Source organism: Brassica napus, assembly GCF_020379485.1.
Source record: "Brassica napus cultivar Da-Ae chromosome A6 unlocalized genomic scaffold, Da-Ae chrA06_Random_4, whole genome shotgun sequence".
In the NCBI taxonomy this organism is placed as follows: domain Eukaryota; kingdom Viridiplantae; phylum Streptophyta; class Magnoliopsida; order Brassicales; family Brassicaceae; genus Brassica; species Brassica napus.
Genome location: NW_026014065.1, coordinates 3,952 through 16,870, shown reverse-complemented (window position 1 = coordinate 16,870; position 12,919 = coordinate 3,952). Strand labels below are relative to the sequence as shown.

The window sequence follows — 12,919 nt, the reverse complement described above, 5'->3', positions numbered from 1 at the left end:
GCAGAATGAGGCGAGATAACCAAAAAAAACAGAGAAATTTGAATAACCGTACAGGCTTTTTTTGTGCGTTGCATACGGCTCTAGAATGGAATTTACGTTTTTGACCTTTCTTTCGGCGAAAGAAACAAAATATAGGTTCTATTATACGCGGATCCATAAATGATCCAATTACCATCCTTCTTTTTTGTTTTTGTAGGAGTTAAAAAAATACTATGATGGTTCCGTTGCTTTATATATCATTTTTTTTGATCCGTCTATGATTCAGCAATCCCAAAGTGTCTTTTTTTTTGTTTTTGTAAATAAGCTTCCGGTGTGAAAACAAAGTTTGTGACGCTGGGATGTGCCCGAATAGGGAAGATATTCATTTTAAATACCCCTTTCTTATCCCTACTACTCTTTCAATATATAATCTAATTTTTTTAATCTAAAAAATTTCATATCGAATTCGAAGTGCCATGCTATTATTACTTAACTAATTCATTTCCGAGGGCGAAGGCATAGTATTTTTTCTCTAAAATAAAAAAACTCATTGGCGCCAAGCGTGAGGGAATGCTATACGTTTGGTAATTTCTCCTCCGACTAGGATAAAGGATGCTATTGAAGCGGCCAATCCCATGCATATTGTCTGTACATCGGGTCGCACAAATTGCATAGTATCATAAATAGCCATTCCAGATATTACCCATCCACCAGGAGAGTTTATAAACAAATAAAGATCTTTGGTATCCTTTTCTATACTGAGATATATCATAAGACTAATAAGTTGATTCGAGATTTCGGTATCAACCTCTTGGCCTAAAAAAAACAATCTTTCTCGATAAAGTCGGTTGATTAGGATAAAATTTTATTCCTTAGGAGCCGTACAGGCACCTTTTGATGCATACGGTTCAACAAAAATTGTTAAAAAATCAATGTGTCGATTCCAACCCCCCCTTTTTTTTCAGAGAAGGCTTTTCTTTCTAACTTAATAAGGGAAGGGCTTGCTTCCCTTTTAAAAGTAAAAGAAAAAATAAATAAGTTTTGGCCCCTTTTATTTATTAGATATTATAATCCTAATAATAAAATAATAAAACGATTGATTAGGCCTGTCAGACTAACTTGATTCATTGATATTTTTTTTTTCATCGAGATTCAGTTGAAATGGGGATGGTTTTTTCTTGTTCCTGAATGGGCTTCTTCCTTTTTTTATTCCGTTTTTTTTAGGTTTATGCTCTACTCCGAGTAAAAGGAAAAATTTGCCCGATTTTGATTTGCACATATAGGACAAATGAACCAAATACCGCGTCTTTTTTTTTTTTACTACTCCTTCTTTTTTTTTCAATTCATTTCTTTCACATGTCTTCTGTCAAATAGTCAATAAATTTTTAATTATATTATTTTATTTGATCAACAGTTTTAGATCACCCTGTTTCAATTTTTTGTATTTTTTTTATTTTTTAATAGAATTTTTATCATAATTTTGATATCATATTCATATCATATTAAGTAGTAATTATAAAAATATTATATATTAATTATCAATTGGATTTTTGCTAAACGGAGCCTGGATACTTAATTTTATTAGTCCGATCACGTAAACCATAAAAAATTTTTGATAATCTAATATCAATCTAAATACTCCCTGCATTTAATTCTAATTTATTTTTTGCGCTTCGCGTTACAAATTTTTGATAATTCAATCAATCTTTTTGAGCGAAACAGAGGATATCTCGATCGAGGGAGAAAATGGGGAAATCCCATATAGCCCAATATATCTGACAAGTCGCACTATATGTCAACCCAAGATGTATCTCCTTCTCCAGGACTTCGAAAAGGTACTTTTGGAACGCCAATAGGCATGAAATGAAAAAAAAAGAGAATGAAGTTCTCTATTTCACTTTGATGTGGAAACGTAAGACTGGGGTTTCATTTTTTTTATCATATTATCCTTTTTTCCTACTTTATTAATATTAATCATATTTAAATTAATCATATTTAATACAGAAGTTGAATAAGCTAAAATAAAATATAAAATAAAAGTAAAGTAAGAGAGAATGAATAAAATTAAAGGAAACTTTTTACGAACGGGCTTCTGAACAACAATAGCTATCTTGGTTCATATAACATAGGATTCACCCCCATTGCGTATTGGTACTTATCGGATATAGAATAGATCCGCTTCCCTTTTTTCCTATGAATCGAATTGTTCCATTATTACTAACAGAATAGAACAAATATTAATCCTTTCTCCGAAATAATTACCTAAAAAGGGGGGGTCCGTAACATAGTTTTTTCCAATGCAATAAAGTTACATAGTGTCTATTTTTCATTGATAAAGGGGTATTTCCATGGGTTTGCCTTGGTATCGTGTTCATACTGTTGTATTGAATGATCCCGGTCGTTTGCTTTCGGTTCATATAATGCATACTGCTCTGGTTGCTGGTTGGGCCGGTTCCATGGCTCTATATGAATTAGCTGTTTTTGATCCCTCCGACCCTGTTCTTGATCCAATGTGGAGACAAGGTATGTTCGTTATACCTTTCATGACTCGTTTAGGAATAACCAATTCATGGGGCGGTTGGAATATTACAGGAGGGACTATAACGAATCCGGGTCTTTGGAGTTACGAAGGGGTAGCCGCAGCACATATCGTGTTTTCTGGCTTGTGCTTCTTGGCAGCTATTTGGCATTGGGTATATTGGGATCTAGAAATTTTTTGTGATGAACGTACAGGAAAACCTTCTTTGGATTTGCCCAAGATTTTTGGAATTCATTTATTTCTTTCAGGAGTGGCTTGCTTTGGTTTTGGCGCATTTCATGTAACAGGATTATATGGTCCTGGAATATGGGTATCCGACCCTTATGGACTAACCGGAAAGGTCCAACCCGTAAATCCGGCGTGGGGCGTGGAGGGTTTTGACCCTTTTGTTCCGGGAGGAATAGCCTCTCATCATATTGCAGCAGGGACGTTGGGTATATTAGCGGGCTTATTCCATCTTAGTGTTCGTCCGCCTCAACGTCTATACAAAGGATTACGTATGGGAAATATTGAAACCGTCCTTTCCAGTAGTATTGCTGCTGTCTTTTTTGCAGCTTTTATTGTTGCTGGAACTATGTGGTATGGTTCTGCAACTACTCCCATCGAATTATTTGGTCCTACTCGTTATCAATGGGATCAGGGATACTTTCAACAAGAAATATATCGAAGAGTTAGTGCCGGACTAGCTGAAAATCAAAGTGTATCAGAAGCTTGGTCTAAAATTCCTGAAAAATTAGCTTTTTATGATTATATTGGTAATAATCCAGCAAAAGGGGGATTATTCCGAGCGGGTTCAATGGACAATGGGGATGGAATAGCTGTTGGATGGTTAGGACACCCCGTCTTTAGAAATAAAGAAGGGCGTGAACTTTTTGTACGCCGTATGCCTACTTTTTTTGAAACATTTCCGGTTGTTTTGGTAGACGGAGACGGAATTGTTAGAGCCGACGTCCCGTTTAGAAGGGCAGAATCTAAATATAGTGTCGAACAAGTAGGTGTAACTGTTGAGTTTTATGGTGGTGAACTCAATGGAGTAAGTTATAGTGATCCCGCAACTGTGAAAAAATATGCTAGACGGGCTCAATTGGGTGAGATTTTTGAATTAGATCGTGCTACTTTGAAATCCGATGGTGTTTTTCGTAGCAGTCCAAGAGGTTGGTTTACTTTTGGGCATGCTTCGTTTGCTCTACTTTTCTTCTTTGGACACATTTGGCATGGTTCTAGAACCCTCTTCAGAGATGTTTTTGCTGGTATTGATCCAGATTTGGATGCTCAGGTGGAATTTGGGGCATTCCAAAAACTTGGAGATCCAACTACAAAAAGACAAGCAGTCTGATGCAACATTGCTTTTTTCTTTTAGTTTCTGTTTGCGATTTTTTTGATTTCATTTAATAGGTAGGGTACTGTAGGAATCTTGATTTAAATCGCTGCCGTTTCTTTGACTCTTTTTTGTTCTTTATCCGGAGGTATACTCCTTCAGTAAACATAAACAAAACAGGTATGAAAGCTATAATTGTAAACCACGATCAAATTTATGGAAGCATTGGTTTATACATTTCTCTTAGTATCGACTTTAGGGATCATTTTTTTCGCTATTTTTTTTCGGGAACCGCCTACAATTTCAACTAAAAAATGAAATAATTTTTCATTCTCTTCATTGACGTAATCAGCCTCCAACTATTTGGAGGCTGATTACGTCAACTAGTCCCCGTGTTCCTCGAATGGATCTCTTAGTTGTTGAGAGGGTTGCCCAAAGGCAGTATATAGAGCATACCCAGTAAAACTTACAAGTAACCCAGATATAAAGATGGCGACTAGAGTTGCTGTTTCCATTATTATATAATTGAAAGACCACAATGGATCTATGCTAAGATCGTTTATTTACAACGGAATGGTATACAAAGTCAACAGATCGTAATGAATACAAAATAAGATTTATGGCTACACAAACTGTTGAAGATAGTTCTAGATCTGGTCCAAGAAGCACTACTGTAGGGAAGTTATTGAAACCGTTGAATTCTGAATATGGTAAAGTAGCTCCTGGATGGGGAACGACCCCTTTGATGGGTGTTGCAATGGCACTATTTGCGGTATTCCTATCTATTATTTTGGAGATTTATAATTCCTCTGTTCTACTGGATGGAATTTCAATGAATTAGACTGAGAAGAATCTTGAAGTGCTAGCTTTTTGTTCGATACAAAAAAGTAAAGTATGTAGGTCTAAAATTTTGCACCTATTCTCCTTTGGTAGTTCGACCGCGAAATTTTTTTCTGCATTGTATATTTCCGGAATATGAGTGTGTGACTTGTTAGAATTGACCCTATGGATAGTACAGAGAAGGGGGTCTGTCATCTTTATCAAGATGGTTTTATTTCGTCGGATATTCATTCGAGTATCTGGAGCACGAAATAGATCAAATAGATCACAAAGTTTTCGAACTATGATTCATACTTAATACTTAGACCTCGTAGCCGGACTTCTTTCCGTTCTATCTTATAAATTTTCATAAATCAATTTTTTTCTGCTTTTAAACTCTTATTTAGATCAAAGGACAAACGCTTCTTTGTATTTTATGTTTTTAATCATTATAGCTCTTTTTTTTTTTATTGAATAAGTGATGATCCAATGGTTCTCACTCAGTGAACTTTGGACTTTGAAGGTTTCATTGAATTATCGTGGTTTTCGTATGAATCTGAGGTTTCAATTAATAAGTAGGGTCTTAACAAGAAATTCCTATCAATAATAAAGAAAACAAGAAGAAATCCGTATTCCCATTCCATACAAATACCAACTAAAAAAGACAATAACGGTAGGTAATCTAGAAGATTCAAGAGGCCTGTAACGATCAACACAACATAAAGACGTATGAGCTGACTTGAGTTTTTGGCATTTAACCACAAAGAAGAGCTTTCGCATTTTGACTCTTAAATAATATTGAATGAGAGAGAAGTTTAAAACTTTATATTCCATATCCGTTTCAATCAGTATTTGGGTCTTTTTTTTGTTTGAGCTGTACGAGATGAAATTCTCATATACAGTTCTTGGAGGGGGAGGAACCTTGGTTTACCTATCTCAATAAAGTTTATGATTGGTTCGAAGAACGTCTTGAGATTCAAGCGATTGCAGACGATATAACTAGTAAATATGTTCCTCCGCATGTCAACATATTTTATTGTCTAGGAGGAATTACCCTTACTTGTTTTTTAGTACAAGTAGCTACGGGATTTGCTATGACTTTTTATTACCGTCCAACTGTTACTGAGGCTTTTGCTTCTGTTCAATATATAATGACTGAAGCTAACTTTGGTTGGTTAATCCGATCAGTTCATCGATGGTCGGCAAGTATGATGGTCCTAATGATGATCCTGCACGTATTTCGTGTATACCTCACCGGTGGTTTTAAAAAACCTCGCGAATTAACTTGGGTTACTGGTGTGGTTCTGGGTGTATTGACCGCATCTTTTGGTGTAACAGGTTATTCTTTACCTTGGGATCAAATTGGCTATTGGGCAGTCAAAATTGTAACAGGTGTACCTGACGCTATTCCGGTAATAGGATCGCCTCTTGTAGAATTATTACGCGGAAGTGCTAGTGTTGGACAATCCACTTTGACTCGTTTTTATAGTTTACACACTTTTGTATTACCTCTTCTTACGGCTGTATTTATGTTAATGCATTTCTTAATGATACGTAAGCAAGGTATTTCTGGTCCCTTATAAATAATATAGATTCTAGATATTTTTAATTACTAATTTATCTTATTACTTGGTGAAGGAACAATCGTATTTTATTGCTATAAATATGGATTATTAAAAAATAAGACATGTATTTGGATATTTCCCTTCAACTCCACAATATTGTATTATTTTTTTGACATAAAAAGTTGAAGGGAATTCTATGAAGAGAAAATGGATTATGGGAGTGTGTGACTTGAACTATTGATCGGGCCGTGCAGAAATATGACTTTATCTGCTACATTGGAATTCACAACCAAATGTGTCTTTGTTCCAACCACTGTGTAAGCCCCATACAGGGGATAGGCTGGTTCACTTGAAGAGAATCTTTTCTATGATCATAATACCCGACGATGTCGTGGATGAGTGGGCTCCGTAAAATCCAAAAATCCAGGAGATTAAGGGATGGAACATAATCAGGATTATGTTTTTAGCTATTTTTTACTAAAAAAGAGCTAAAAAAATAAAAAATTAATAGTATGTAAATGCATTCATTTCCTCTGCATCGACTCGATTTCTGATACTATCGGAGTGAATACAGGATCTAATGAAGAGTAGAGGGTAGACTTCATTAGTAACAAGTAAATCCTTTGTATTTGAAAAATCTCGATATAATTTTTGAGATTAAGGATTAATTGATAAGGTATGAGACGATCCAGAAAGCACTTAATCATGATCAACTTTTAAGCTTACGTGGGTGTTGAGCATTTACCTGTAAGAATGGAATTTATGGTAATCTTTAGTTGCAATAACTTTGGAATCGGATAATTCTTTTTTTACATATTAAATACTTGTGGATAACATATATATTTTTTGTATGTATTAATTTAGTTTGGTTAATTCTTGCTCGAGCCGGATGATGAAAAATTATCATGTCCGGTTCCCTCGGGGGATGGATCCATAAGAATTCACCTATCCCAATAACAAAAAACCAGATTTGAATGATCCTGTATTACGAGCTAAATTAGCTAAAGGTATGGGTCATAATTATTACGGAGAGCCCGCATGGCCCAATGATCTTTTATATATTTTTCCAGTAGTCATTCTTGGTACCATTGCCTGTAACGTAGGCTTAGCGGTTTTAGAACCATCAATGATTGGTGAACCTGCGGATCCTTTTGCAACTCCTTTGGAAATATTACCTGAATGGTATTTCTTTCCTGTATTTCAAATACTTCGTACAGTGCCTAACAAATTATTGGGTGTTCTTTTAATGGCTTCAGTACCGGCGGGATTATTAACCGTACCCTTTTTGGAAAATGTTAATAAGTTCCAAAATCCATTTCGTCGTCCAGTCGCGACAACCGTCTTTTTGATTGGCACCGTGGTGGCCCTGTGGTTAGGTATTGGAGCAACATTACCAATTGATAAATCTCTAACTTTAGGTCTTTTTTAATTAAATTTATTCAATTGTAAAATAAAAGGCGTGGGTATCTAGGGAGTAGTCATTTCAAAATGAATTCTCCCTAGATACATATCTAAATTAATTTTATTAAGTAAAATAGGTTTGACTGGAAAATCGAAATTACGTTGAAGGTTTAAAATCCATTTCAATTTTAAATTGACTTTTTAGTCAAATTTTTTTTAATGCTTTTTTTATTTTTTTTCTAAAATGTCTAATATCTTTTTTACATCTTCTATGTGAAAATGTTCCATTTTGATAAGGTCTTCTTGACTGTTATTCAAAAGATCCAATAATGTATGTATATTGGACTTTTTGAGACAATTATAGATTCTGGGAGGCAATTCTAATTGGTCAATAAAAATATATTGAAACGCTAGTTCTTTTTTTTTTTTTCTTAGGTTAACTAATCTATTATGAAAAGGAAAAAGGGGTAAAGTAACTTGATGTTGATTGTTCTCTAAATAGAACGTTTCTTCTTCTACATGTAGAAAAGGAATAAATAAATTAATCAAATTCCGGGAGGCTTCATGAAGTGCTTCTTTAGGAGTTAAACTTCCATTTGTCCATATTTCTAGAAAAAGAATCTCTTGTTTTTCATTCCCATTCCCATAAGAATGAATACTATGATTCGCATTTTGAACAGGCATGAATACAGCATCTATAGGATAACTTCGGTCTTCAAAGTTATTTGACATTTTTAAACTATATCCGCGATTCCTCTCGATTTTTAATCCAATACACAAATTTATTGGTTCCGTTAAGGTAGCTATATGCTGTGTATTATCAACGATTTCCACAGAGGGCGGTAAAACTATGTCTCGAGCAGTTATATATCCGGGACCTTGGACACAAATAAGCGCGTTGCGCGTTCCATATAGATTACTTTTTAATACAATCTCGTTCAAATTCATTAAAATTTCATGTACTGATTCTTGAATACCGACTATGTTAGAATAGTCATGTGGTATGTTCTCAGATTTTGCACGTGTAATACATGTTCCTTCTATTTCGCCAAGTAAAGCTCTTCGCATCGCAATGCCTATTGTGTCGGCTTGACCTTTCATAAGTGGAGACAGAATAAAGCGTCCATAATAAAGACGCTTACTGTCTCTTCTTGATTCAACACACTTCCACTGTAGTGTCCGAGTAGATACTTTGACTTTCTCTCGAACCATAGTAATTTTATTTGATCAGATCATTGAATCATTTATTTCTCTTGAAACCCTTTCAGCCTTTATTTAGTTCTATACACGTCGTTTTTTAGGGGGTCTACAACCATTATGTGGCATAGGGGTTACATCTCGTACGAAACTTAAAAGTATACCGCTTCTACGAATAGCTCGTAATGCTGCATCTCTTCCTAGTCCAGGGCCTTTTATCCTTACTTCAGCTCGTTGCATACCTTGATCCACTACTGCTCGAATAGCATTTCCTGCTGCGGTTTGAGCAGCAAAAGGTGTTCCTCTTCTTGTACCCCTGAATCCACAAGTACCCGCGGAGGACCAAGAAATCACCCGACCCCGTACATCTGTAACGGTCACAATGGTATTGTTGAAACTTGCTTGAACATGAATAACTCCCTTTGGTATTCTACGTACATTTTTACGTGAACCACTACGGGTATTTTTACGTGAACCAATTCTTAATATAGGTTTTGCCATATTTTTTCATTTCACAAGAAATATATGGATATATCCATTTCATGTCAAAACGGACCTTTTTTTACTAGCTCCTTGGAAGTGCCTTTTCCTTTAGTAAGATTATCCTTGTCTTTGTTTATGCCTCGGGTTGGAACAAATTACTATAATTCGTCCCCTCCTACGGATTAGCCGACACTTTTCACAAATTTTACGAACGGAAGCCCTTATTTTCATAGTTGTTATTCCTTAATTCTCTTAATATACTTATTGTTGGACGAAAAAAAGGTTTCTTGATATTTTTGAATCTTGAATTGTATCTTCGTGAAAGGAATGTTGAATTTCAAAAAACCACTGACTTATTTGAATCCTTGTTATGGAGTCTAGAAAGTGGCTGTTCCCCGATTAACTTAATACCTAAGAACTTACTAAAATTTTTACCCCCCTTTTTCTCCTATAGGTATACCTATACAAAAATATGTCGAATCCTTTCAGAAGCATGACCTAAAATAAAAAAAATCTTTAGTATCTAAACAAAATCGAACCATACCGTTCGGAAGTGATTCATAAAGAAAACTTTCATTAATTCATTTTTTTCTTTAATTTCATTCGGGGTAAAAAATTCTAAACTTTTTTAGCAGGGGTGGTATTACACAACCCCCCCCCCTTTTTTTTCACAAATGCTAAGTTCCGGATATCCAATTTTGATATTAGAAGGATTACCATATATAACACAAAATTTCTCCGCCGATTCTTTTTAGTCGAGCTTCTCGATCTGTCATTATACCTTGAGAAGTTGAAAGGATTACAATTCCTATTCCGCCTAAAATTCGTGGAATTCGTTGAGAGTTAGAATAGATTCGTAGACCCGGTCGGCTTATTCTCTTTAAATTTAAAATCGTTTTATAGGATTCTTTCTTATTTCGTCTATGTCTTAGGGTTAAAATCAAAAAATATTGATTGTTTTCGCGATGTTTCCTTACGTTTTCGATAAAACCCTCTCGTAAAAGTATTTTAACAATGCTTTCGGTGATGTTAGTCGATCCTATCCGAACTGTTCCTTTTCTATTCATGTCAGCATTTCGTATAGAGGTTATTATATCAGCAATAGTGTCTTTCCCCATGATAAGTTAAAATTCCTTAATTGTTCTATAATTTTGATATAATCAACATGTTATTTTTCTTTTATTTATATAAAAATAGAGACGAATTATATATTAATATATGAATTCAATTATTAATATATAAAATTATTAAGGGTATATGCGTGATACACAATCTATTAATTATAATTAATTTGATTTCAATACCATTTTTTTAATCCTATCCTATATTAACTATCGATATTTAGGTCTTATAATACTTCAGGAGCTAATGAAACTATTTTAGTAAAGTTTAATTGTCTCAATTCCCGTGGGATCGCCCCAAAAACGCGAGTTCCTTTTGGATTTCCTTCTTGATCAATGACAACTGCGGCATTGTCGTCATATCGTATTATCGTCCCATTCTTACGTTTGAGTTCTTTACAAGTACGTACAATTACAGCTCTGACCACTTCTGATCTTTCTAGAGTAGTATTTGGGATTGCTTCCTTGATTACAGCAACAATAACGTCACCAATATGAGCATAGCGGCGATTACTAGCTCCTATTATTCGAATACACATCAATTTTCGAGCCCCGCTGTTGTCTGCTACATTCAAATAGGTTTGTGGTTGAATCATATTTTTGTATCTCTTCTTTTAGTGCAAAGGACGAAGTAAAAAAAATATTGTTTGTCAAAAAAAACTTAGAATCTTTTTATCCTTAAATGTTATTTAGCTTTTTCATTCTATATTCCTATTCAGAAATAATGAATTGGGTTTTTATAGGCATTTTTGATGCCGCGATTGAAATAGCTTTTCTGGCTATATTTTCTGGTACACCACCCATTTCATAAAGGATTTTACCTGGTTTAACCACAGCTACCCAGTACTCTGGGGATCCTTTCCCAGAACCCATACGCGTTTCCGCGGGTCTTACTGTAACTGGCTTGTCTGGAAATATACGTACCCAAATTTTTCCACCACGTCGTATATTTCGTGTCATTGCTCGTCGCCCTGCTTCTATTTGTCTAGATGTAATCCAAGCGGGTTCAAGTGTTTGAAGAGCATATCTGCCAAAACAAATACGATTCCCACGAGAGGATATTCCTTTTAGTCTTCCTCGATGTTGTTTACGAAATTTGGTTCTTTTTGGGTTATAGTTGATGGGTTTTTTCTAAATGAGAAATTCCATCTCTACTGCAGAACTGGACGTGAGAGTTTCTTCTCATCCAGCTCCTCGCGAATAAAAGGATTAATTAAGATATAGATGTAGTTAATGATTAATCCTATTAATCATGGTATTTTTTTTTATTTCATCTTATCTCTTCTAAATTTGTGTATGTCTTTTTTGAAATAGAATCAAAGATCAATTTTATTTCGATTTATTTAAAAATAACGTAATATCATCATTACAAATGTAATTTTTATTAGAGTTAGAATATTATAACAAATCCTTATTTTTTTTTCATTGTTTTTTTCATCTTTTATTACTGTTTTTATTTGAAAAAAAAAACCAATTTTTCGCCGGCGAATATTTACTCTTTCAATATCTATTTAAGTTTGCTGTTTATCCCCCGAGGTCTCAGAATCAAAATCAGAATAGATAATAAAGTTTCTGGTTTATTCCGCCATCCTGTCCAATGAATTACTAAGATTTCTTGTTCACTAGAATCCTATATATTCATGGGTTCCGTCGTTCCCATCGCTTCTTGATTAATCATTAGGCCTGAATTCTACAATGGAGCTTTTACATGAAATTTTGAATTTCTTTTTTTTTTGAGGCAATTTTCTCAGTTTTGATTGTCTCAAGGCTCTTAATTTTTTGTTTTCGGAACAGATTTATCTAATTATTATTATTTATCTAATTATTATGAATGAATCTGTATTGATGCTTTATTACATTGCTTTTCTTACAGTGACCTCATAGATTTTCCAAATTGGAATCATATATCATTAATATTCAATTTTTTCGCTCTTTCTTTCATCCTTCCATTTATCCGCATACTTTTTGATTACCTTTCATAACTTAATAATCATCTTTCTTTATTCTTTTTTTTTAGTCAGTTGCTCCAATGATATGATCAGCCTATCATATCTTGACTAATTTTTTGGATCCAGATAATGCGAAGCAATGAGTTGCTTAGGTTATTTATTAATGCTGTAGTTATTAGTTGGTAAGTTCTTTTTTTTTTTTATCGTAATCTAACCCTAAACCAACGAGTCACACACTAAGCATAGCAATTATATCAAAGGAGTTTTGATGGAAATGTTTATTCAACCTTATAGAATTGCTTATTTTTTTTTCTTAAACATAAAAAAGAAGACTACAAGTTTTTATTTTTATTTCTTTATAGTGTTATACTACATAGTTTTCGTTTTTTATCATTGGATAAAATGTAAAGACAAATAAAGTTTTTTTATTCTTCGTCTACGAATATCCAAATTTTTATTCCTAAAACCCCATAAATAGTTCGAACTGTATAGGAACAATAATCAATTTTAGCTTCAATTGTTTGTAAAGGAACTCTGCCTTCTCTGAT

General features: G+C 34.2%; 1 protein-coding gene and 1 pseudogene across 1 annotated transcript; both read left to right on the top strand.

The window, feature by feature from the left end:
* Positions 1-244: 244 nt before the first annotated feature.
* LOC125594378 (photosystem II CP47 reaction center protein) lies at positions 245-4,143 on the top strand. Its single transcript, XM_048770642.1, has one exon. It carries the CDS (start codon positions 2,328-2,330, stop codon positions 3,852-3,854), a length of 1,527 nt encoding a protein of 508 aa, XP_048626599.1. The 5' UTR covers positions 245-2,327; the 3' UTR covers positions 3,855-4,143.
* A 2,982-nt stretch (positions 4,144-7,125) lies between these two features.
* On the top strand, positions 7,126-9,829 carry LOC125594379 (annotated as a pseudogene).
* Positions 9,830-12,919: the final 3,090 nt, after the last annotated feature.

Coding starts and splice junctions, on each gene's coding strand:
- LOC125594378 (XM_048770642.1), top strand. CDS start 2,328: ATGGGTTTGCCTTGGTATCGTGTTCATACTGTTGTATTGAATGATCCC.